Source organism: Stegostoma tigrinum, chromosome 18 (genome assembly GCF_030684315.1).
Source record: "Stegostoma tigrinum isolate sSteTig4 chromosome 18, sSteTig4.hap1, whole genome shotgun sequence".
Lineage (NCBI taxonomy): Eukaryota > Metazoa > Chordata > Chondrichthyes > Orectolobiformes > Stegostomatidae > Stegostoma > Stegostoma tigrinum.
The window spans coordinates 5,907,454-5,935,012 of NC_081371.1; the positions used below are offsets into that span (position 1 = coordinate 5,907,454).

Genomic DNA, 27,559 nt, shown 5'->3' on the forward strand with positions numbered 1-27,559 from the left:
TCAGCAGACCCATCACAAATAATGACTCAGAAGCAGCCCATTGTATATAAACTGAAATTTGTGGTCTCTATTTCCGTCCTGAGTTCAGGTGTGCGAAAGCCCAATGTAGATGCTGCCAAATAAATTTCAAAGGGTGTAAGGGTCCTCCCCCTTTACAAACCTTTCCTAAGTTCTCCATTACTGTTTGATTCATTCAAAATTAAATCCAGATGAAGGAAATCCAAATAGGGGAATTTCACATGTAAATAGAGCAGTCACTCATTCAGAAAGAGATGGCTGATCTCCAGTTAAAAGCTGACATTGTTCCAGTTGCAGCATATTGATAACTGCAGGGTGCTGTCAGAAAGTACTTCTTATAAGAAGTCAAACCAGTACTGACATGCTAAAAGCATATCTCCATTTAGGTCATGTAATAAGAGCAGCACATTGAGAGTTAGGATCTCCAGAAAATAAAATCATGGACAGAACACTTTGTTTTGTGTGTGCCAATGGGCAGTTTCTTGGATTCCATATTTTTTTAAAAATCGTTTTAATTTGTTGAGTCTGATGGTGTGGTTAAAGTGTCATTTCAAAGCCACAATCTTGGATTTTTCTTAGCCTGTCTGAAACTATTGGAAATGGTTTCTCATTGATGATTCCGTACAATTCCAGGGCAGCTTCCAGCCTAAAAAGCAAAGAAATTGAAAGTATATGCAACTGAACAGTGTTCAAGTCTATAGTAAAACAAAATGCTAGAGAAACTCCAAGTTAAACAGCTTCTGTGAAGAAAGAAAGTTGATGTTTTAAACTCTTGGAACTGAACAGATAGAAATATGACGGGTTTTGATTTTATTTTAGCATTCAGATCTCTGCAACTTTGGAGCTTCCTGTTCAAAATCTTGTTAGAGCAGTAGCTACCTTACCTTTCATCAAGAGAAGGATCCCGTCCTTTTTTTTGCTGTTAGGCTTGGGTTTCTCATTCTGGTAGCAGTTTCGAGATCCTTGCTTGATATATATGTATATTTTTTAAAGTATGTGTATGGAATGTCGGCATTGTTGGCCAGGCAATCAAAATGGTTGCATGTTCACCATTAGGCCAGTTCTTAATTGCAGATTTTATTGATTTCATTTTATTCATAAATGGGATGTGAGCATTACTAACTGGCATCCCTAGTTGCCTTTAAGCAAGGTGGTGGTGAGCTGCCTTATTGAACCACTGCAGTCCACCCGCTGTGGGCTGACTCACAATGCCGTTAAGGGTAGATTTCTAGGATTTTGATCCAGCAACAGTGAAGGAATGGCAATATATTTCCATGTCAGGATAGTGAGTGGCTTGGGGGAAATTTGAATGTGGTGATGTTCCCAGATTCAGATTTTGTCATCTTCCATGGTGTGATGACATGATTCAAACTCATATGTTTAAGCATTGGTCTGGGCTTCTGGATTGCTCGTTCAGTGACATTGCCACTGTGCCACTGCCTCTCTGATGTGATGCAGATATGTGGCCATATACTGAGCATGAAATTTCCTATTGGGCTGTCATACACTTTTGATTAACCATTTACCCACAGAAAAAATATTAATGTTTTAAACTCCTTTGGAACTGAACAGGTTGAAATGTGATTGGATTTGTTTTTATTTTAGAATTTGGATCTCTACAACTTTGGAGCTCCTGTTCAAAATCTTTTTAAAGCAGTGGCTATCTACTAACCTTCATCAAGAGAAGGATTCCCTCCTCTTTTTTTGCTGTTCGGCTTGGATTTCTTATTCTGGTAGCCGTTTAGTACTCCACATTACCTTGCACATTATGATTGGCTGTCAGGACTTTGGTGCCTGTAGAACTGCGTCAAAGCGTAGCTGTTCACCTTCTCATCGTTCACAAAGAGTGGAGTGTAATTGACAAAGAAATTCACACCAGAACTCTTGACCTGCTGTTAGTTTAGTTTGCAACTTTGTGTCCTACTTTGTAAAGATATATTTGACTGGGGATATTCAGCTGCATGTTAATATCTATAATTTAATGTTTTTACAGCCATCTATTACCCTGAACTTAATCGGTCGCACCTGCTGAAGGCTTCCTGGATAAAGACAGGTTCGTTCCTTGGGCCAATGCCATCTGCACATTTGCACTCAGTCCAAATTATTTAGTATTTTCCAGTCGACCTTCCTTGATGTTTTGCATGTCTGGTATGATAAATATAAGAATTTGCTTTATCAGCATCATTTCAAGTGTCTTGGCCACTCAGAAGCTTTGTTTTTCTACTTTTCTATCTTTCTTCCACTTCTTTCTGTCTGAGAAATTATTTTCTTTTTCGGCTTTGATTCCCAACCTCTAAATGTCGTTTACTTGTATTCTAGCTTGATTCTGAGCATACAATGAGAGTTAATTGCAGACAAGATTGATCTTGTCCTTGACAGAAATATTTGCATTACTATAGCACCTTTCTTGATCTCAGGATTTCCAAAATTGACTTAGAATCAACTAAATACTTTTGAAATGTCATCACTGTCATAATAAAGGCAAAAAATCTGCATAGGATTATTCTGTACTCATGGAGTTGTTCTGCACTCAAGAGTGGAAACTGTCATCTATATTATCCTTCTTATCTCTAAGTGTGCACAGTCACTTGTAGTGTAATCTTCCCTCACATAAAATCATGACACTTAGAAACAAATGACATCGGTGAAAATGGAAATAGAGAGCACTTTCAGGATCTGTGTAGGGATCGCACAGGTAATGTCTCAAACTGATTTTTGTCAAAACCTAACATACAGTTCAAACGTATTTGTGTTAATTGAACTGTTTTTCACCTGGCTTTCTGCATTAGACACCTATGTAGACACCAGCTTTCAGACAACAAAAATGTAAATTGCATGATACCTACCAAACTTCACAAAATATGAGAGGAAAGGAGTTTTTTGTATGACTGTCTTATCTCTGACATAAGCGTATCTATAGTTTAAGCCTATGAATACAGATACATCCCTATTCAGGAAATTGAAGAAATCTGGAAAATAGTCTAACTGTAGGCACTGCAATTATTGATGTCTGGGCTGATCTTCAATTTTAGGAGATTGCACTATGAGCAAAGATTGGAAAATGAAAGCTGTTTCACCTTGAAAGAATGAAAAGTGGAGCTGAACTTAAAAAGTTAATATAGTAAATGGTATGGGATAGACAAATGAACTGCAACGTAACTTCACTCTTTCTTTGCTGTCAGTAAAAAAAAAAATGGTGTGCAGAGCAATTAATTCTTGGCATGGTGTCTTAGGTTTGATAATAGAAAGCCTTAATCATTTGATATTGCTGGACATTTCAATTGGAAAGAGTGTTGCAAGCTTTCTCTGACTCATGATCTTCCTCAATGTCTACTTTGTAACTTTCAAATGAATCTGCATAATGCTACTGATATCTTTCAGCCATCTAATCAAATGCTATGAATAATTATGTCACATATGTCATGGCAGCCTTGCTTTTTCTGATCAGTACTCCTAGGTGTGCACGACACCCACATACAGGACAAAACCTTCCAGGCTGAACTTGAGCGAAAACTGGCTCAGCTTATCAGTGAAGCCACTGGGTCAGGAAGACGTCAGAAGCGGGCCAGTACCTTGGGAAATAACACTGTCCAGGTAGGCACTGTCTTGCAAATAACAAAGATATTGTTCAGCCATGTAATTTTATCTTGTATAGGGTTCTGCGGTTGGGATGAAAGACAAATTTGTCTGTACCAGCTCGCATCTTCTGTCGTGTAGAAAGGGATTTTATGCAATAGGAATGGATGTGTCTGGGCAGAATGTTTGAAACGTTGGGGGGTAAAAATGAGCAGCCATGATTTAATTAAATGACAGAATTGGCTCATAGGTCTTGATAAGCTGTGTTTCTACATTGAATGAGCTATGTTGTGTACTACTAACATATTAAGTAAACCAGTTTACTGCATCAGTTGCTTTCTTAATTCAATAAATTTTGATGACCTATTCTGTATCTCTAGGCTTTGAAAATTTAGTCTCGCACTTTAAAGTTCTAGTGTCTGCTTACCCAGTTTCTAAATAAAATTTTATTTTACGATAATTGATTCCTGTAGGAGAGTGAACGTGTGGAGCAGGCGTTATCATGCTTTTCTCCAAATGTGCCTCCTGCTTGCTGCACATATAGATGGATGCCTAATCTAGCTGCCAATACCTTTATTCAGAGATAATATGAACAGCAGATGCTGGAGAATCCGAGATAACAAGGTGTAGAGCTGGATGAACACAGCAGGCCAAGCAGCATCTTAGGAGCAAGAAAGCTGATGTTTTGGGCCTAAACCCTCCTTCAGAAATGGGGGAGGGGAAGGGAGTTCTGAAATAAATAGGGAGAGAGGGGGAGACGGATCGAAGATGGATAGAGGAGAAGATAGGTGGAGAGGAGACAGACAAGTCAAAGAGGCGGGAATCGAACCAGTAAAGGGACGTGTAGGTGGGGAGGTAGGGAGGAGTTAGGTCAGTCCAGGGAGGACGGACAGGTCAAGGGGGCGGGATGAGGTTAGTAGGTAGGAAATGGGAGTGTGGCTTGAGGTGGGAGGAGGGTATAGGTGAGAGGAAGAACAGGTTAGGGAGGTGGGTACGAGCGGGATGTGATAGGGGGAGGGGAAATTTTGAAGCTTGTGAAATCCACATTGATACCACTGGGCTGCAGGGTTCCCAAGCGGAATATGAGTTGCTGTTCCTGCAACCTTCAGGTGGCATCGTTGTGGCACTGCAGGAGGCCTAGGACGGACATGTAGTCTGAGGAATGGGAGGCGGAGTTGAAATGGTTCATGACTGGGAGGTGCAGTTGTTTATTGCGAACCAAGCGTAGGTGTTCTGCAAAGCGGTCCTTATTCAACAGTTCCCAAACTGTCAACCATGACTTCAAATAGGGTCAGAGACAGCAAATGGGATTGAGCCTAGGTGATAACAAAGTGTGGAGCTGGATGAACACAGCAGGCCAAGCGGCATCTTAGGAGCACAAAAGCTGACGTTTCGGGATACAATTTTAACCTCATTGCGAAATATCTTCCAGGGATGTCCAACCTGAAGAAGTTACCCTCCTCCCTCCGGACAAACCTCAGGTGATCTCTCTCTCCCACTGCAACTCTCTTGTAACTTGAGTCTGTCTCCTCTCCACCTATCTTCTCCACTATCCATCTTCAATCTGCCTCCCCCTCTCTCCGTATTTATTTCAGAACCCTCTCCCCATTCCCCTTTTCCGGTAGAGGGTCTAGGCCTGAAACGTCAGCTTTTGTGCTCCTAAGATGCTGCTTGGCCTGCTGTATTCATCCAGTTCCACACTTTGTTATCTCGGATTCTCCAGCATCTGCACTTCCCATTATCTGAGCCTGGATGATGTCTGGTTCTGCCCTAGCTGTGCTTCTGTGTCTCTCTCCATATCAGTGAGAAAAGTTCAGCTGAGTGCCAACACCATGAGAAACAAGTTTTACGCATAAGCTATTGATTTTTCTCCTCCCCTACTTCATCCCACTCCATCTTTCCACATTTTTTCCACTGGTTAGATCGTAGCACTGGTGGCCAGGTCCAGAACTTGCCCTTTAAGACCACTTAATCGAACCACTGACTCACTGCACCTGGTGTACCAAGAGATTAGAAGTCAGTTCTTACACTGGTAAAGATGTGGTTGATGATGCAGGCTACAGAAGAGTGGTGGTGTTTGGTGAGGGACTGAAACAGACCGTATCAATTACATTGTTCCTCCTCCCATCAATTTACTGCATTGATGGACTGAGCTTTATGTTTAATTAAACCTTGCTATTATTGTTTGTTAGGGAAAAATGAATTCTTAATAGCCAGTTCTAAGGGCGGGGTTGGAAGCCGGGGTGGGGGGGTGGCTGTGTGTGTCTGTGTCTGTCTGAGAGATACTGGAAAACTAAATTTTAACAATTACTGGAAAAACTCAAATTTTCTTGTTCATACAATGTATATGTTAATCTCCAGTATGTACAATTTAATTGTCCATTGAATGTTATTCAGCAGCTTCATTACTGTTTTGCTTCTGTTGCCAGCTAGGGTCACGTTAGCTTTCAAATGTTTAAATGGGGTCACATCAGGAAATAGATTGGGAAGTGTTGCACAGTACTTTGAGAAGTACAAAGAGGGCTAAGGTTTCAGATTTGTTGGGTCAATGATTATCATGCTGTAAATTTACTATACTTCTTTATGTCTAGGTTTCTAAGCAATTGTAGATCTGTTTCATGAGGCTAGAGATGAAAACAAAGACACCATGGGTTAGGTAGTGTGAAAGAGCAGTCTTGTGTGGTCACCATAGTTTCTCTTAAGTCAGAATTCCTCATGATGTAAAAAGGTTCTATTTCCAGTTGGGAATTGATAACAGAACTAATCAACAAAACAAATATACCTGCATGCCAAATGTAGTAATGATTTGGGAATCCTGCAGTAGCTCGTTTAAAAATTAAAACTAATTGCTTGCATAGCAACCTATGCTTTACCCACCACCGTAGGACCACTCCTGTTTGCTTATTAAGTTTCCTTAAATACCTTGTTCAGTTGACTTTGCTGTCATTCAAGTTTTTGTTCTTCCAAATTTAGGTCAGTCCCTTAGTTACCTATTCTGTGTAGCTAGGTGGTTATTTCACATAAGCAAATCTGGACAACAAATGTTAGCAAGATTTAAGCCTAAGTACAGCAGCAGGATCAAAAATGAAGGACATTGACCAACTTATTCCCCGTTTACACTAGCCAGTTATAAATTCAAAATATTAATATGGATTTTGGTAAACTCGGCATAGATCACAACAGGTGTTGGGGACCATAGATGAAATTTTTATTCACCAATGAATTGATTGATCTGTTTGTGATGTGTTCTCACCTAGAAGTCATATCAATGATAATAAGGGCATGAACAGCTACAACTATTTACAATGGCTTGACATCGTTTATTTTCAAATTCATCCACCTACAAATAACCTTTCAGGACTGTGATGGAATACTGTCTAATTTATAGCAGATAGGAATTCAGCTCCAATAGCACTCAACAAGCTTATTACCATATAAAAACCAAAAGAACAGCAGATGCAATGAATCAAGAACGAAACGAAAGTTGCTGGGAAAGCTCAGCTGTCTAGCAGCATCTGTGAACGACAAAAACAGAGTTAACATTTTGGATCAGGTGACCCTTCCTCAGAACCAGAAACAAGGAATAGGACCTTTCCGTTCTGAGGAGGGTCACCAGACCTAAAATGTTAACTCTGTTTTTTCCTTCACAGATGCTTCCAGACCTTGATGCCATGCAAGACAAACCAAACTCCTGGATTGGCACCCTATCCACTACCCTGAACCTTCACTCACCTCACAACCAATGCACACTTGCTAGATATGCTTCAGCAACTCACCAAGGCTCCTTCAATGGCATCTACCAAACGGGCTCAAATTGATTGGCTGAATTCAAAAACGTGTTGTCTTGTTAAAACTGCTGCTCGGCCTGCTAATTGTATAGCCTTTTGATACCAATGTTTCAATTCAGGTGCTCTCTGTGTACTTGCAGACTTTCAAGCTGTTGCTCACAGACATCCATTTTACATCTCTAAGCACAGAAAAAGCACACGATCTTTTAAAGGGGCCACACAATGCTTTCCCCATCTAGCATTTTATAAACACCAACTTCTAACTTTCTTCCTCCATATCCACAGATACTCTACCCAACTTCACAACATTTCATAACTGCCAACTAAAGCTGCATGTAACCTAAAGAGAATCCTGAAATAGGGCCCCGTAGTTCTTTTGTGCTTCAGATTGCCAAAGCCTTTCCCCACTTAGAAAACAGTCTACAACTCTACATTTCCAACCAAATTACTTCACACTTTACCACATTTGTATTCCATCTGCCACATTTTGCCCACTCTCCTAGCCTGTCCAAGTTCCTCTGCAGCCTTCCCGCATCCTCAACACTACCTGTTCTTCCACCGATCTTTCTGTCATTTGCAAACTTAACAACAATGTCCTCAGGTCCTTCATCCAGATTGTTAGTGTATAACATAAATAGTTGTGATCCCAAAACTGACCCCTGTGGAACTCCACTAATCACCAGCTGCCGACTTCTTTATTCCACCTCACTATCTTCTGCCAGTCACCCAATCTGTGCCTCACCCTAACACTAAAAGCTCTTATTTATCACCTTGTCAAAGGCTTTCTGTGAATCCAAATATATCTTGGCTGCTGGCTCTCCTTTTTCTAAATTGCAGGGTAACCAGCCTGTAACTTCTAGTCTTCTGCTGCCCTCCATCCTTAAAAAGGGGTGTTAGACTTTTGTTTTAATCCATGTAGTCAGCAGTGATTAGTATCTCATTTCACAATCAATACCTTCTGCTTTGAATGAACAATGTCAAAGGCTGAAATAGTGGGCAGAATAATCAACAGTGGCTTCCTGAGTTCTGCAATGTTTCAGGCTTCCATGTATTGTCAAGTGGGTTGACGAAGGATAGTGGGATGTAACCACAAACTGCCATACACAATCAAAATTGTCCATATGTTTGACTTTGTATGGGAGTCAGTTTATTGACTGACTGACTGACTGAGACAGTTGGAAGCCCTGACACAAGTTCTACACAGAAGGGTGTTTGCATTCCTGTATTTGTTGAAATGATGGAAAGTCAGCCATCCACTAGGTCCTTAACTAATCAGCATCTAGTGTCTGTAGACCTAGATATGAGAACATCAGGATACAATGATAGAAGAAACTGTGTCAAACAATCATTTCAATGAGATAAACTGATTGGTGTGTACGTTAATTTGCATTGTTTTCCATCAGACAGCATGGTCGAAGTGTCAGTGAACAATATTCATTAAAGCGGATAAACTGTATGTAGGAGGAAGACCACTCACTAACTCGGTCGTCTTTTATTTGTGTCCAACACTTTCTTCCTCCATCCACCTCCCAAATTTCTTCCGCCCATTTACTGCCATTGTCTCTATTTCTCCACATTGTCCATACCCTCCATCTTATTCAACCTCAGTATACTGCCAGGCTTCTTCCTCTCCCCAAAAAACTGAATATACCACAGATTGTTTCCTACTCCTTGCCCCACTCAGTACGCTGCCAGGCCTCTCCCTACCACCCCATTTGTTTCTAATTCTCAGCTAAATTTTCCTGTCCCTTTCATTAACTTGTTGCTGTCAGCCCAAACTAATATGCTGTTACCAGTAGTGCAAATTTTTGCTCGGTTTTGACAATGTGCGTTTCAAATCTGCAGTCTGCAAATAATTGTTTATTTTGCAGGTCGTCAATATTACCAAGATCACTGGTGATGGGAACCCAACTGAGCTGATTTACTTTGTGGAGAAGCAGAATGGGGAGCGCCTGGATGCGAATGAAGCTGCCAACCTCATCAATAAAGTAGATATACAGAGAGCAGCAATTGTTCTTGGCTATCGCATACAAGGTGCAGTAGCACAACGTAAGTGTGCCTTGACTTTATCCTTTGAGTGCCTAATGGATAGGGTGCTGACTGTGTAGTTGATGAGAAAACAGTTGTTCGTGCTGATCCAGGGTTTGTAGCACCACCACCAGCTTCCTATCAATGAACAAGCAGCTGAGCCATGATTTGACCTTATCCTTCACCAAGTTGAACCTGTTTGGAAAACCAGTAGTTTTGCAGAAGGATTTTGTGGAAATAATGTGACTGGGGTGCAAAGGCAATAAATAAGAAGCAAACTGATTGGAAAAACTGGGGCCTGATCTCTTGAGATGTTGAATGAAAAGAATTGCACTGTTGGTTTGCTTTGTGGAGCTAATTTTACTTAATACGTGTCAAAAAATTACTGACTGCACTGTAAGTGGAATTAAATAATTTTGTCTTGACAGTGAGCAATACTGTAATTTATTTGAAAAATAACAATAGTTTAGTCAAATGTGATATAATTGCTTGCTTTCCAATTTGAGTAATGTGGGAATATACTTCTAGATCCACCTCCAGACGACAATGTATTGGAAAGTCAGATTGTCAGCCTGACTCTCATCTAATATTAGAGATAACAAAGTGTGGGGCTGGATGAACACAGCAGGCCAAGCAGCATCCTAGGAGCACAAAAGCTGACGTTTCAGGCCTAGACCCTTCATTGGAAAACGTCAGCTTTTGTGCTCCTAGGATGCTCACACTTTGTTATCTTGGATTCTTCAGAATCTGCAGTTCCCATTATCTCTCGCCTAATATTAACCCAGTACTAGGCAACCTCATCTCAAATTGCCAGTCCTACATGAGTGTACATCCAAATCAACTTGCATTGATTTTACATCAGCAGAATCATAGAATCCCTACAGTGTGGTGGCAGGTCATTTGGCCCATCGAGCCAACACCAACTCTCCAAAGAGCATCCAACCCAGATCCATCCCCTGACCCTATCCCTGTAACCCATGGTGTTTCCTGTGCCTAATTCACCTAGCCTGTGCATCCCTAGACACTGTGGACAATTTAGTATAGCCAGTCGATCTAACCTGCACATCCTTGGACAGTGAGAGGAAACCAGAGTACCTAGAGGTAACCCACACAGGCACAGAAAGAATGTGCAATCTCCACACAGACAGTCACCTGAGGCTAGAATCAAATCAGGTTCTTGGTGCTGTAAGGCAGCAGTGCTAACCATTGACCCACTATTCCGCAGCAAATTTAAAAAGATTTATACATATGAGGTAGTGTTAATTCATACGCACGTAGTAGTATTGACCCAAATAATGCTTTGCAGATCCTGTTGTTTTTTTTCAAATCTGGAATTAAATCTATTAATGACCATGAAATTATCGTCAAATGCTGTGGAAAAAATAAAATCACCTGGTTCACTGATCTCTTCCGGAGAATGATGTGTGTTCTCCTTACCTGGTCTGGCTCACATATGACTTCATACCCACAGCAATGTAGCTGACTTTTAACTGCTTTCTGAAATGGGCTAACAAGCCACTCGGTTATATCAAAACCTGTGAAATATCTCGAAGAATGACACCATGCGGATTGCTCACCTCTACCTAGGCAAATCTTACCTCACATTCTTCCTTAGTAACACCTGGACAAATGTAAAAGTTGGGAGAACTGTTAAAGACTAGTAAAGTAATGGCCTGACACAGTCATACATGCAGGATCATAATTTAAACAGACAATGTCCCAGCATCCCATCAGAGATAGTGACACAGTGGAAGTGCCACAGTTAAGTGTGAGTTGTGCTGATTGTTCTCAGCATTAACTCTGAACCCTCTGAAGTCTCATGGCATCAGGTTTTCCATGGACAAGGATACCCCCTGATAATTACCACTTACTACCTCCCCTCATCTGATGAATCAGCATTCTTCCATGTTAAACACCAATTGGAAGAAGTAGTGAGGGTGGGACTACGCAGAATATATTCTGGGTAGTGGACTTCAGTGTCCGTCAACAAAAGTGACTTGTAAGCACCCTACTGACCAAGTTGATCAATTACTAAACGACATAGCTGTCAGACTGTGTCTATGACTGATGAAGAGGGAAAAACGTTCTCACCGCACTTCTGGGGAAGTGTTGCCAGACCTGAAAAGTTTTTTTTGCAGATGCTGCCAGACCTGCTGAGCTTTTCCAGCAACCTCTGTTTCTGTTCTTCACCGATCTGTCTGCTGCAGATGCATCTGATCATGACAATATCAAGAGGAGTGTACACCAGACTTTGAGGAGACAAAGTCCCATTTTCATGTTAGTCAGTCATAGTTATTGTGTTATGCAGCACAAAAACAGATCTTTTAGTCCAACCAGTCCATGCCAACTCTAATCCCAACACAAACTAGTCCCACCTGCCTGTGCTTGTTCCATATCCCTCCGAACATTTCTTATTCATGTACTTATCCAAATGTCTTTTAAACGTTGCAACTGCACTCACATTCACCATTTCCTCTGGAACTTCATTCCACGTACGAACCATCTGTGTAAAACAAAAAAATTGCCCATCATCTTTTTAAAATCTTTCTCCGGTCACCTTAAAAATATGCCACAAGTCTTGAAACTCCCCCACCCTTGGTCAACATCACCTGCCATTCACTTTTACCATGATTTTATACATCTCTCTAAAGTCACCCCTCAACCTTCTATGCTCCAATGAAAAACCTCCCAGCCTATCCAGCCTTTCCTTGTATAACTCAAACCCTCCAGCTCCAGCAGTGTTCCAGTAAATCTTTTCTGAACCGTCTCCAGTTTAATAATATCCTTCCTATAACAGGGCCACCAGAGTTGGACACAGTACTCTAGAAGGGCCTCACCAACATGTTTCCATATATCCGCCTACAGTTTTGACAGTTTTTCTGTGCAGTCCGCATTGCAAATCGAAATCTTAACTGGTTTGTTAAACAACGCTTTTCCTGATCCATGCAGACTGTTGAGTTTCTTTGAATCTTAGCTGAATATGAGCTGATTTTAATAAAAGGCAGGTTTTATTTTCACTCCAGCTACTTTACATGTAAAGAAATAAATCCCTATTTTCAATCATGTTCCCACTTTGAATATAAAACTGTTGTTTCAGAGAGGATCAATGCACGATCATTGCTCCCTACAGATCAGCACTGGTCAAGCTGGTTTTGCATCATAAGTCAGCTTGAATTCCACCCAATGTAGTTATACAGAAATGCAGAAATACAAAGCAAGTAGCCTTAAATTTGTGAATAATGAAATAAGCTTAGACTAATTTCTCCATTGCAACATTCATTCAGCATATATGAATTAAACAGAAATTATGGAATAAAAATAAACCATAAAACCCAGAAAGTTATAACTTATTCCTACAAGCTCCTGCACTGAAACATTGCAGTTTTGATTGAAATACATCCTTTAGCTAGTTCCCAATGGGAGGTCAGTTAGCTCAGTTGGCTGAACAGCTGGTTTGTGATGCAAAGTAGCACAGAGTGGGCACAATCCCCTTCCGACTGACATTACCATCAAGGACTCTCCTCACTTTCCCCTTGTCTGTCCCTCAGGTTGAAGCACTACTTAGTTGAGGATGCCTTGTACTGTGTCGTATGATCATACAACCATGTTAAATGGGATATTTTTGAATAGATCTAGAACTCAAGACTAGAAAAATGTGAGGCACCGTGAATCGTCTAGAATCATCGAATCTGCACAGTGCAGAAAGAAACCAGTTAGCCCTCAAGTCTCCTCTTACCTTCCAAAGAGCATTCCATCCAGCACCCGCCCCCTGCATTTACCATGGCTAATCTACCAAGTCTGCACATCTCGGGACACTATGGGAAAATTTAGCGCGGCCAATCCACTTAACGCGCAGACCTTATGTCTGTGGGAGGATGTCAGAGCACCCATAAGAAACCCACAAAGACATGGGAAGGACGTCCAAGCTCCACAGAGACAGTCACCCAAGACTGGGATTAAATCCAGGCCCCTGGCAGTGAGGCAGCAGTACCAGCCACTGAGCAACTTGTAGATAACAAGCTCGATTCACTACAGTGAGCACGGAATGACAGCATGCCTTTCCCAAATCATGAGGGAGACCATATTTTCTGCCCAGTTTCAAACCAGGGATCTTTTGCATGTTAGGCAAACATGATAACTGTTACACTACAGAAACAACAATTCTACAGCATCAGGATTGTATTCAAACACAATCGGTGACCTCATGACCTGGCATATCCCCACTCTACCATTACCATCAAGCCAGAAATTCAGCAATCGTTCAAGGGGAAGTGCAGGAGAGCAAGAAGCAGCACCAGACATAGCTGAAAATGTGGTGTCACCTTGAAGCTATAATAAAGGACTGGTCATGTTCTAAACAGCATAGAAGCAAGTGATAGACCAAGCTAAGTGATCCTACAGCCAATCTTAGATTAGATCTAAGCTCTGCGTTCCTGCCCAATCTAGTTGTGAATGGCAGTGGACAATTAAACAATTCACTGGAAGATGATTTTCCACAAATGTGCCCATCCTCAATTATGAGAAAGCCCATCACCTTCGTGCAAAAGATAAGGCTCATTAATTTAAACAATCTTCGGCTAGAAATGCCGAGTGGATGGTCCGTTGCAGCCTTCTCCAGAGGTCTCAATGATGACACATTGCCAGTCATCAGCCAATTAAATTCATTCCATGTGATAGCAACAAATCGTTGAAGGCATTGTATTTTGTAAAGGTATGTGCCATGATGATATTTTGGCAATAGTGTTGAAAACTGAACCACATGCCTCGCCTAGTTGTTTCATTATAGCTGAAACACTGGTGACTATCCAGCTATGTCCTATACAGAAAAAGCAGGGCAAATCAAACCTGGCTAAATAGACCCCGTCAATGTACCCCCTATATCAGCAGTGTAATAGAAGAGTTCATCACCTGTGCCACCGACCGGCACTTGCTTACCAATGACTGACTAACTGACACATTTGAGTTCTGCCAGGGCCACTCAGCCCTTTTACGTTATTACCTCCTTAGTCCTATTAATAAATAGGTGAACTCCAGCAATGTGAGAGTGACTGCCCTTGAGCTCAAGACTGCATCTGACATAGTGTGGCACTAAGCAGTGAATGGGATTCGGGAGTAAACTTTCTAATAGTTGGAGTCATACCTATTGGAATCAACCATAATGGTTGTGATTGTTGGAGGTCGGTCATTTCAGTTCCAGGATTCTGTGCCGTTCTAGGCCTAACCACCTTCAGTGGGTTCAGTAATGAATTTCCTCCATCACTAGGTCAGAAATGAGTTGTACAATCAATAACAAAGTATATTCAGCATCATTCTCAACTTCTTGGCTTCTGAATCACATCCTGGCCAAATGCAGCAAGATGCGGACGATATCCAGGATTGGGCTGACAAGTGGCAAGTAACGTTTGCATCATGCAAGTGCAATCTTCAAAAGAGAAATTCTGATTGTTGGCCCTTGACATCAAATAAAATTAACATAATTTAAAAGCTCAATCTTAATGACAGAATTAATGACCAATGACAGAAACTGAATTTATCATATAAATACAATGGCTGCAAGAGCTGGCCAACTAGGAACCTCCTGACTCCAGCACCTACACATACAAGTCAGCAGTGTGGTACATTGGAGCACCACCACCTAGATGTTCTTCTCCGAGCCACTTACCATCCTGATTTGGAGATATATTGCTATTCCTCACTGCCATAGCGTTTAAAATCCCAGAATCCCACCCTAACAGCACTGAGATCTAACTGCACCAAATGGAATGCAGTGGTTCAAAAGCATAGCTCAACACCACCTTCTCCAGAACTATTAGAGAACCAGCCAGTGAAATTCTTACAAGGGTCAATGGTGTAGATATATGAAGGATGTTTCCCTGGATAGGCTGCTGGCATTCTGGAAACAGGTGAAACAGTCTGAGAGTGATAAATCTTTGGAATTCTCCAACTGAGATTCCCATGGAGGATCAATCTTGGCGTATGTTCAAATTCTTTCCACCTTAAAGACATTAAGGGATAAGACAATAGTATGGAAAAGTGGTATAAAGGTTGGAGATCAGCCATGATCTGGTTGAATGAATGGTGGAGCAGGCTTGAGGGGCCAAATTGCTGACTCTTGCTCCTATTTCCTACGGTCCATTTTCTGTAAATGGATCTTTTGTTTGTTGACTGTTTCTGTAATTCAGTAGTTTTCACTGTTGAAGTCTCCTTGCAAGGAATGCCACACTCTGAGACCTGCAAATATGACCATACTAATGTGGGTTTCATTTGACCTATCATTTGAAAAGTTATGATTTTACACAAAAGATATGAGTGCTTTTTGCAGAAAAAAATTTAACTGTACACTGTCATCCACATAATGCTGTAGAGAACTGAGGAATAATGATGTAATTTTAAGTTTCATATGCAACTTATCATATTGTTTAAACATTCTAATATGCTTCATATTTAATAAAGTACTTTTAAAACGCTGTCATTGTTACATGTGGTACACAGCAAGATGCCACTGCTTGTAATGAAATAATTTTGATTGAGGGAAAATATTCATCAGTATGTAGAGACCTCCCTTCAGTGAACTGAACTCACTTAGAATTGCACTGAAATATCTGCCTTATTTATCATATCCTGTTTTGGTAGGGTTTGAGCTCATAAGTTTTGCTTATGATGGTTTAGTTAAACACGTTTTCTGCAAAGGTAATCTTCTCTTCTACGATCAATTGCAAATTGATCTGTTAAGAAGGGGGCATTCCCCAGCACAGGAGTTTCCTCATTGATAGTCTCCGTTTTAGGTTGGTTTGGTTGAAAGCATTACCTTACAAAGCAAATATATAGTGTGGTTCTTCATTTTTGAACCCGTGAGCCGTTTGTCATGGCTAAAAGGAAGGATTTGCATTTTTATGGAAATGTATCAGATCCTCAGACATTGAAACACCTTAGAACAAATGAATTACTATTGAACTCTTCATTATGTACATAATATAGCATCCAATTTGCACCCAGCAAGAGTCCACACATAGCTAACAAAGCTACTTTAGTGAGGGAGAAATTATGGCTAGGACCTGAGAAAAACTGTTTATTCCTCTTCAAATCGTGGCATCTGATATTTTACACCCCGACACAAGATGCTCAGCTATCTGAAAAAACAAGTTGGAATTTGGTAACCTCCTTCTATTTTTATGACTTTTATAATTCTTTTATTGGGATGCTGCTGCCTTTGATAAGGATAGTATTGGATTCCCATCTCTAATTCCCCTAGAGAAGATGGTGGTGAGGTGTGTTATTAAACTGCTACAGTCCAGCAGTGCAATAATGTTAGAAAGGGGTTCCAGGATTTACATCCAACAACAGTGAAAGATTGTCAATATAGTTTCAAATCAAAGTGATATAGGGCCTGAAGGCAACTTGCAACTTAAGGAGTTCCCATGCATTTGCCATCCTTGTCTTCCTAGGTAATAGCGTTCATGGATTTTAAAGACTTTGCCGGAAGAGATGGGGAGTGCTGCAGTTCATTTTATAGATGGTACATACTACTGCTGTACATTGAAGTTGGAGGAAATGATTGTTGAAAGTGAGAAATGTTGACAAAGAATGCAATTTTTTTTTCCTGGATGGTGTGGAGTTTGTTGTTGGAGTTGCACTTATCCAGGAAAACTGTATTCCATCACAGGCCCAATTTGTGACTTAGATGTAGTCAGCATGCTTTAGGGTGTCAAGAAATAAATTACTTGCTGCAGAATTTCCAGTTTCTGGTTACTGGTAATCCTCTAGCTTTGATAATGGGGGATTTAGGGATCATAATACTGCGGCCTGTCAAGGGCAACTGATTTGATTCTGTTTTGTTAGAAATAATTATTGCCTGCCACTTGTGTGGTGCAAATATTATTTGCCACTTATCAACCAAACTAGATTATTGTCCAGGTCTTGTATGTGGTCATAGATTATTTCAATTTGGAGTGCCTGCAAATGGCACTGAACATTGTACTGTCAGTCAACATCCCTGTTTTTGACCTTATGCTGGGGGAAAGGTCGTTACTCTGAGCAAACTTTGCAGTGATATCCCAGGGCTGAGATGAACATTATTCCAAAACATTTTCCTCTCCATTAAATTCTGCCTTGATATCAAGGACAGTTACTCACCCTTTATGTCTTCAGTTTAGTTCTTCAGTCCACACTTGGACAACACTATATCAAGGTCAGGAGCTGAGTGACCCAAGTTCTTGCTCTGTACGTGGCACTCAATAACACAGTTAAGTACATTTTTCAGCACTTTGCTGATTATTGACAGTGGACTGATAGGGCGGTAATTGGTGGGGTTTTATTTGCCTTGCCTATTACGGACAGGGTGTTTTCATATTGTTTGGTAGATGTCAGTGTTGTAACTCTACTTCAACAACTTGTCTTAGTGCGAGACTGATTTTAGAGCGTAACTCTTCAGCCTGTTGTCTGAATGTTGTTAAGGTTCATGGACTTTGCAGTATGCAGTATCTTAGTTGTTCACTGATATTACTTGAGGCACATCAAATTGGTTGAATCTGTGATGCGGGGACCTTCGGAGGAGGTTGAGATGCAGCATCTACTCCTGCACTTCTAATTGATGATTGATGCAAATGCGTAAGTCTTGTCTTTTGCACAAATTTGCTGAGCAGCTCCATTGTTGAAGGTAGGGTATTTGTGGAGCCTTCTCCTGTGGTTTGTTGGCTAACTGTCCACCAGACTACAGAGCTGCATATGACAACATTGCAGAGCTATAATCTGATCCATTAGACGTGGGATCACCTAGTTTTGTAAATCACATGCTGCTTAAGCTTTATGACATGCAAGTGACACCTCTTAATTGTGTGTATATAGTACCTGCCCTGGCATGCCTTCCAGTTCCTGCGTTCTTCAACATTTGATCCCTTGGCTTGCTGGAGTGGGGGATATGTCAGACCATGAGGTTATAGATAATGGTTGAATAAAATACTGCTGATGACCTGCAGCATCTTGTGGATGCCCCTTTTTGTATTAACTGTTTTCTGCTGAATCTATCCCATTTCATATTGTGGTAGTGTCATGCAACAAGATGGAGGGTATGTTAAGTGTGAAGCTGTCTTTACAAGGACTGTGTGGTGATCTGTCCTTCTATAGTGTCACAAGCAAATGGATCTCCGACAGTAGATGACTGATGGTAAAGTTTTTCATAGATTTTTTTCCATCCTGTTGTCTCACCTGCTGCAGGCCCAGACTGGCAGAAATAGCTTTCAGGACTGTGCCAGCTCAGTCAGTAACTCACCAGTCAGTCCACCCATCAAGGCACTCTTGATACAGGGCATTCAGATCTGTCACCATAGGTACTTTCCTTGTCTTTGCTGCACTTGATGTGTCCTCCAAATTTTCTTCAACCTTGAAGTACTGATTCGTCAGCAGAGGGAGTTCGGTAGATGTCAGTCAGTTGGAGATTTGTTTGCCAAGTTCGACCTGGTGCCAGGAGACTTCCTGGAGTCCAAAGCCAATGTTGGGACCTCCAGGGGAACTCTCTCTTATGTGTGTACCACTGTGTTTTGTCACAATTTATTACAGCTGACTTTGCAAGTTTACAGAACTTGTGTGGACTGTGGTCATTTTTGATATCTAGGTTGATGCCAGGCGGTCTGTTTGGTTTCATTCCATTTCTGTAGAGTCTTGGTGCAACTGAAGCCAAATATCAGAGGTATTTTTAAAAGGATGAATTTGTCAGAAAGTCAAATCTGGTCAGATCAAGTACAGACAATGTGTTTCCTTCTCTAAAGGACATTAATAAATCAAATTAGATTGATGACCTATTAACTAGGTGGCAGTTTCACTGTGCCATTACTTTTTTTTAATCTTAATTAATTAATCCAGACTTTTATCTAGTAATATAATTGGTTGAATTTAAGTTCCACCAGTTGCCGTGTTGGAATTTGAAGTCATGGCCCAAGGGATTTGCCTGGGCTTCTAGGTTACTAGTTCAGTAACAGTACCATTATGCCAGTCCTTATTCTATTGCCCACAAAATTTTGTTTTTTTTAATTTATATGTTGATTAATAGACTGCATGTAGTTATTAGAGGGTGGTCTGTTGCGAAATTCAGTTATTCTACACAAGTCCTGTTGAGACTTTAGTCACGGCGCAGACCATATACCTGGGTTGGAGACAGAACTTTCACACATTTCTTACCAAAAGTGTCCTGCTTATATCATGGAGTAGTAATCAATGAAGAAATCAGCCAGTCTAATTTATCCTACTACCATCCACCGCCCATCAGTTCTTTTCTAGTAATATAAGGTCATATAATAACATTATTAGTCAGCACCAAGCAATTGAAGTGCACTGGACCTGAGACTGAAAATGTCACAATTTTGATCTGTATAAGATTTATTGTAGCGTTCACATATTTTCTGAGATGGATACTTGGGAAAGAGAGATGACACATTGAAGTTCAAGGCAATGCCTAGGGGTCTTGCCTTGATGATATCCCTTGATTAAATATAAAAAATTAACTCTTACAATGATTTGTTTGTGACTTTCCTTTTGTAGCGGTGGAAGTCATTGCCACCTCTCCCCCGACAGATGAAAATAAGAATCTATGGATCATTGTCGCTGTTCTGGTACCAGTAATTGTCGTGGTCGTCATCATCACAATTCTGTATTGGAAGTTCTGCCGAACAGACAAGCTAGAATTTCAGCCAGACACCATGAGCAATATTCAGCAGCGGCAAAAAGTAAGAAATTCTGGATTAAAGTTGATGAGCTTTTTCATTGAGAATGTTCAATGAAAGGCCAAGGCCTATAGTGCGGGATACCAGCTAGATTGAAAAGATTTGAGAACGAGATGTAAATAAGGAAATAGTAATCAGATGACTAATACTTTACAAACTTAAGGCATTAGAATCAAGGTAAAATTGAAAGAAATATTAATCAGTAATGTGATTCAGTAAGAGTGAGTGTGGTAATTTATAAAATGGAAAAGTAGAACAATGAACTTGAATGTAAAAATAGAGCAGGCGGTTTGAAGGGAGACAATTTGGTTCAACTTATCCATACAAGCAATGAAACAGCATTCTAATTAAACTCACAGTAAGCATGACACAGTAGAAAGCAAGGGAGGCGATTGAGCAATGATCTCACTTATTACGTTTTCGTTCAGTATTTAAGAACCAACCCTGAAATATATATCTTATAAAACCATACAATGATTTTCAGAGAGCTACAAATATTAAGTTGAAATTAATAATTTCAATTGTAGATATCCTGTATTATACTTCTGAAGAATATTGAACTTGGGAACTCTTGCTTTTCCCTATTGATTTTGGTGTGGCAGATGGCATAAAATCTGGGAAGGAGGGCAGTGTAGAACTTCAAAAGGTCATTGACACTTTTGCTGTCTAAATGGATAGCTAAATAAGGAACTGTGCGGTGGAGCACTTTGATATAAAGAGAATGGAGACACAGTATAGAATAAAGGCTATTCTGAAGGATTTTGCAACAGCAGAGAGAACTGGGTATATGCATACTTAAGTTATTCTGTGGAAGGTGAGTTAGATAAAGCTGTTAGTAAAGCGTACCGTATTGCAGGCTTCATCACATAGGGCACAGAATGACTAGCAGGGTGGTTTTGATGAACTTGCATCACACATCAGTTAGAACTCAGCTGGAGCATTATATACTATTCTGTGCCCCATGCTTAAGGAAGGATGTGAATGCATTGGAGAGAAACAAATTAAGTTTAGGAGAATGTTTCCAGGGCTGAAACACTTCAGTTATGAGGAAAGATTAGAGAAGTTGGGAGAGGAGAGAGCACAAGAAGATTTGATAAACTTTTTCAAAAACATGAGAGGTCTGCACAGAGTGTATAGGGAGAAACTGTTCCCACTCATAAATGGATCAAGAACTAGAGGTGTAGTTTCAGTCTGTCATTTCAAAGAGACATGTTAGGTGAAACAAAACTTTTTCACATGGTGAGTAGGGCCTGTACTGTGTGTACTGTTCCATGTTCTATTTGGGGTATGGAATTCATACCTGGAAGTTTGGTGGAAATAATTTCAATTGAGGCATTCAAGTGGTCACAAGATGATTGTTTCTATTTAAATAATCTGTAGGGTTTGTAGTAAAGGCAGGGGGTTGACAATAATTTAAAATCTCAGAGACCCAGAACAGACGTAATGAGCCAAATGGCCTCCTTGTGCATTGTTACAATTCTGTTATCCTGTGATGTGATTTATGCAGTGAAAGAGAAGGGAAGTGCAATAAAATAAAATATGTTAAGAAATAAAATTTACCACCCATGTAAAGTCAGCTGCTTTTAATATAGGCATCTTATTGACTGCCCTCCAAGTGTAGTGTTTCCTCAATCATTTGTGAACATCGTTTTCCTCAGACTTAAATACTCGAAGGAACATGCAACCCTTTGATACACTGACAGTGTATCCTGTTACCTGTCCATTCTGAGACTGCATTAGTACTGAATAATGAAAGGGCTTGTATGCTCACATTTCCAATTTACTTGTATGGTGGGTTAGTAAGAGGGATTTTAAAAAGGAGAGTTCGTGAGAAAGTGACGGGTAGAGAAGTAATTTTCTTGGTTTTGCATTGAATTGAATTAGCTTTATTATCACATACTCAAGAGTACAGTGAAACGTTTACAGTCGCCTCATTACAACACCTACCTAGGTACAAATACTTAAGATCAATTTCTTATGAAACAAAAAAAATTAGAAAAGTAAATAAATAAATAGTCCAGCATTATAGGTCATTGGAATAAATCAGAAAAATAAACAAGTGAAAAGTTCAGGGTGTCAATCTTTAGGATCCTGTTCATGCCGGTACGTTGCCTCAAGGGTGACCTTCTCCACCTCACCGCTGCCTACGCCAGACCTACCAACGTAGATGTTGCTATCTCTTCACCACTGAACCCACACTCGCCCCGCGTTCAAGAGTGTCAGGCTGTGCTCAGGCCAGGCAGCTTCTGGGCCACAAGTCCTGCTGTGGCTGCAGATGCCACCTTGCCAGCGCTGCCATCTTGAAGAGTCCGCTTTCGCCGGCACTGCCGCCCCCGATCACTGGATGAGCTTTGCTGCCAATGCCACCAGCCCTGACATTGGGAGAATTACCTTGCTACTGCTGTTACCGGCCCTCACCGACAGGGGAACAACCTCGCTGCTACTGGCCTCCTATCGCCAGGACAACATCCTTGCTGCGCCCGCCTCAGATCACCAGGAGAATGTCCTCACTGCCGCAGCCACTGCCTCTGATCACTGGGAAAAGACACATCTGGCACTCTGCATGTGACCCACTCTCTCTGCAGCACCAGTGCTGCTGACCAACCTACCACAGAAAAGTGAAAAAAAAGACAAGGATGAACAAGTGAAGGAAAAAAATGGAAGCGAAAGTAAGACAAAGAAGGAAAGCAGATAGGAGCAGATTGATTTCAGGCAATAGCCCACCTGCAACCCTATTACTCTGCCACCATCTTGCGCCGGACGTCTGTTAACTATCAGAGTGAAAATTGTTGAGAAGAGTGTTATCTTTAAGACTATTTCTTTAGGTGGGCGTCTGCAGGCACAGTATCCATCACAACATAATAAAATGTGAGGCTGGATGAACACAGCAGGCCAAGCAGCATCTCAGGAGCACAAAAGCTGACGTTTCGGGCCCAGACCCTTCATCAGAGAGGGGGATGGGTTGAGGGTTCTGGAATAAATAGGGAGAGAGGGGGAGGCGGACCGAAGGTAGAGAGAAAAGAAGATAGGTGGAGAGAGTATAGGTGGGGAGGTAGGGAGGGGATAGGTCAGTCCAGGGAAGACGGACAGGTCAAGGAGGTGGGATGAGGTTAGTAGGTAGATGGGGGTGCGGCTTGGGGTGGGAGGAAGGGATGGGTGAGAGGAAGAACGGGTTAGGGAGGCAGAGACAGGTTGGACTGGTTTTGGGATGCAGTGGGTGGAGGGGAGGAGCTGGGCTGGTTGTGTGGTGCTGTGGGGGGAGGGGATGAACTGGGCTGGTTCAGGGATGCAGTTGGGGAAGGGGAGATTTTGAAACTGGTGAAGTTCACATTGATACCATTAGGTTGCAGGGTTCCCAGGCGGAATATGAGTTGCTGTTCCTGCAACCTACGGGTGGCATCATTGTGGCACTGCAGGAGGCCCATGATGGACATGTCATCTAAAGAATGGGAGGGGGAGTGGAAATGGTTTGCGACTGGGAGGTGCAGTTGTTTGTTACGAACTGAGCGGAGGTGTTCTGCAAAGCGGTCTCCAAGCCTCCGCTTGGTTTCCCCAATGTAGAGGAAGCCACACTGGGTACAGTGGAAGCAGTATACCACATTGGCAGATGTGCAGGTGAACCTCTGCTTAATGTGGAATGTCATCTTGGGGCCTGGGATAGGGGTGAGGGAGGAGGTGTGGGGGCAAGTGTAGCATTTCCTGCGGTTGCAGGGGAAGGTGCCGGGTGTGGTGGGGTTGGAGGGCAGTGTGGAGCGAACAAGGGAGTCACGGAGAGAGTGGTCTCTCCGGAAAGCAGACAGGGGTGGGGATGGAAAAATGTCTTGGGTGGTGGGGTCGGATTGTAGATGGCGGAAGTGTCGGAGGATGATGCTGGACTCTGAATCAAGCCACAAAGCAATTCTCAAAATGGTTTGCATTTTTCCTTTACTGAGTGCCTCCCATACTATTCCATGCCTCGAGGGCTCAATTGCAAATTTGCATAACAGTCGACTTGGGAATCTTAAGGGTGCAGAGAGGATTTACTGGAATTCTAACCAGGTAAAACTGCACAGTAGTGCAGTACTGACTAGCTTTCTCCTGCTTACTCAAGCTTGACCACTCTGGCCATTATGCCATTAGGTAAACTGATCTGGAGTTGAGGCTGAAGAATAAAACCTTCTAGTAAAGGGTCAACCAACCCAAAATGTTCCAGGTCAATTAATCTCCCGGGTGATTGAATTACCAAGCACCAGCTCAGAGTCCATCTCTTAGCCATGACGCTCATAGATCAAACACATATCCCATTGCCTCAGTGGAGCAATGATACAAGAAAGCAACAATTTTTGATTCCCTGAAACACTTACTTTGTTCACTTTGTGAAAGCTTTGATCTATTCCAAGCATTGGCATTATTTGCGAGAAATCAAATGGTAGAGATAGGAAGAGAGTGAATCTTGTTACTGAGGAACGCGTAAGCTATGAAGCTCTGAAGTGTAGCTGTTCTAACTATAGAGGATGAACATTTTATGTCACCTGTATTTTGTGGGAGCTCAGTCGGGTACCATAAACTTTGATGTTGCCTATAATGTAGCAGCTCAGGAGGTCCTGTTCTTGCCTGACAATCAGAAGGCTGTGGTTAGTATTGTGGTCAGACCTGTGCTGAATGTATCTTCCCTTTTTATGAAGGTACCTGTCTTAAAAGAAATGGAATGTTTCAGTTTCCATGGCTCTTCAATGTGAGAATTACAATCCCAGAGTGTCTTAATGCAGTCCCAGCACTAACACTGAATAAGCAATTTGTTCACCTTGTCAGGACGGATAAATATTAACTTTTCACAGTCCTGCCTGACATCACCAAGAATGGTCAAGCAAGTAATTGAGTTAAAAGAATGGGGTCACAGTATTATTAGCATGAGACACATTCATAATGAATTTCTCTAAATATAGATCAAAATGTAAAATGAATAAACATGAGTACATTATCCTTTAATCAAACGCAGCTTTCATTTCAAACACCCTTAGCTTGTCAAAAGCAGAAGCTGCATCACATTAATCTAAAATGCTTTCAGATTCATGTACTGCCAATGTGAACTTTAAAATTGCACATCATGGAAACCAATTTAAATTGTCAATTAATATTGGCTAATTTCTGCAGGATCATCCAGAGCAAAATCCATATGAGCTATTCCTATTTTATTCATTGGCTGTTCCACACAGACAACCTAACCATGCCTCCAGCAATGCTCACTCCTGGAAGAGAAGTAGAAATAGTATTTGGTCTGTCTCAATTCTAGGGGAATTCTACCCTGACTGAAAAATGAACTGAAATGAGTTCTGGGAGAAGGAGATTTGGCATGATGCACTACTAGGCATAATTAAGTTCACATTTCCTCATATTTGTTCCAGTTTTAAAAACAAAAGAGCATCTCCATTAGTCAAAGACTTTGATCCAAAGATCTTACATTTCTTATCTCACTTTTATATTGGGAATTTTTAACAAAAGCATTTATGCCTACCTTTGTGAAAACTTATAATACAGTTGACTTATATGTCCTCTCTGTTAGTTTATTTTACGTTATTATTCTTTGTTTCCTAAATTTGTATTAATTCAATTAATCTTTTTTTAAATTTATTCAATGAATGTAAGCCTTTCTGGCTGGGATAGCATGTATTATCCTTTCTGGTGCCCTGATGGCAGGTACTCTCCAGGTGGACCAACCAGAAGGCAGGTGCTTCAGGGGAGGGCTGCCCCAAATGGCAGTGATACCCCAAGCAAGCATATTCCAGGATGATGGTACTGTTTGATGGAATCCAGTCCTCTCACTGTAAGAACATCATTTAGGAGCTGTTAAATAAGGTGGCCTAGTTTCAATCAACTTCGTCTGCTTCATTAACTACCCGCTCCCTTTTACTAGGTTAAATATGAGGATGTTTGCTGATGATTGCACAGTGTTCAGTCTCACCTGTGACTGCTCAGGTACTGAAGCAGCCCATGCCCTATGTGTCTTTTGGCCAACCTTTGTTTTGGGCTAATAAGGGAGAAATAATATTTTTACCACACAGGTGCACCATCATGTGAAAAGGTGAGACAAACCTGCTATAAAGGGTCTTCTATTGGTGCTTGCATTGTCCCAGCCTTCCTTTAATATTACTATGACCATTACTGAATGCCTGTCTATTCCTTTAAAGCTCAGTGTTTCTTTAATTCTGCGGTTGCACTGGATGTCCAAACCGAATCATTTAACTTGGCCAGTTCATAGCCCATACTGTGCCCACCCTGCCAAAGGAGTAGATTAAATGCATGAACTTCAGAAACCCAAAAGGAGTCCAGTTTAGGGCTGTAACACTGGAATATGATAACTGAAAGCTTTGCTGATGGAGTAGATGAAAAAGGGTGCATAATAGTGCAAATAGAGATAGGGCTGAAAGATTAGCTATTTTAAGGGTTTTGTAAATAAACAAGAATGCCTGTATTCAAAAGTACTAACTTACCTCCTTTTTCAGATGCTGAAGGTCTTGTTGTATATTTGGAGGAGTTTCTGTTTATTTCCAAATTCCAGAATGTGCTTTCAATTTTGATTCCAGTTTACTTTTTCTGTAGCTTTATTTTCTGGGTCATTGTACATTGTTCAGGCTGTTTGTCCAAATGCTGTTTTGCACAAGGATAACATGCATTCAAAATCGCATTCTGCTTGGTACAGTCACCTCAGCCAGAGTTATTAAAGACACATTGGGCGTCTTAAATAAGACAATGTCCAGATTATACACAACTGCTGAGGTAGTATCTCATTACAGAAGCTTTATTCAATGGTATGATGACAGCTGTAGTATTCCAATAGACCTAATAGATTATTAAATTGCCTCCTCAGCTACAAGCACCAAGTGTTAAAGGCTTTGATTTTGCTAAGCAGCATATTGGACAGCATGGTAAAGATGACCTACTTGTTATCCATGAAGGGCTTCCACCTTCCACAGCAAAAGATGGGGGCACACCATCTGAGAATGGTGATGTGCCCAATCCTCAGCCTAAGGCTGGCAAACTCTCCAAGGGCCTTCGACAGAGAAGCAGGTGAGTGGACATGATTACTCAAAACATCAAAGATGTGACGGCAGAAAGATTTTAAAATGTTTTTAGTTAACTGATTTGAAGTTGTATTCGTCTGCTTCTCTCAATATTCCATTGAAATAAAAAATGACAAGCAGGTTTACCAATTATTTAGCCTAACATTTAGTTAATATAGTGCAAAGCAAGATCCCTTGCTTGAGGACTGAGCGCTGAGAAAAGATGGAAGAAGCATGGAGTATTCTCAAAGGCGGTTCAGAGGACATTAGAGAGAAAATTAAAATTGACCAGCTTGGGTGTTAAGAATCCCCAGTTTTGACTTGCTACTTACAAAATGCCTTCAGGTTGATTTCAGCCAAAATGTAAGAATTTAATGACATGAAGCTGATTCTA

At 41.1% G+C, this 27,559-nt stretch overlaps 1 protein-coding gene across 2 annotated transcripts in view; it reads left to right on the forward strand.

The window, feature by feature from the left end:
- si:ch211-1e14.1 (UPF0606 protein KIAA1549) overlaps positions 1–27,559 on the forward strand; it is a 200,247-nt gene that overhangs the window by 124,320 nt on the left and 48,368 nt on the right. For both annotated transcript variants that reach the window (XM_048549365.2, XM_048549367.2), the window contains exons 7-11: positions 2,012–2,071; positions 3,467–3,612; positions 9,254–9,431; positions 19,944–20,128; positions 26,973–27,172. In XM_048549365.2, coding sequence (XP_048405322.1) covers positions 2,012–2,071; positions 3,467–3,612; positions 9,254–9,431; positions 19,944–20,128; positions 26,973–27,172 — 769 coding nt within the window. The remainder of the gene's footprint in view (positions 1–2,011; positions 2,072–3,466; positions 3,613–9,253; positions 9,432–19,943; positions 20,129–26,972; positions 27,173–27,559) is intronic.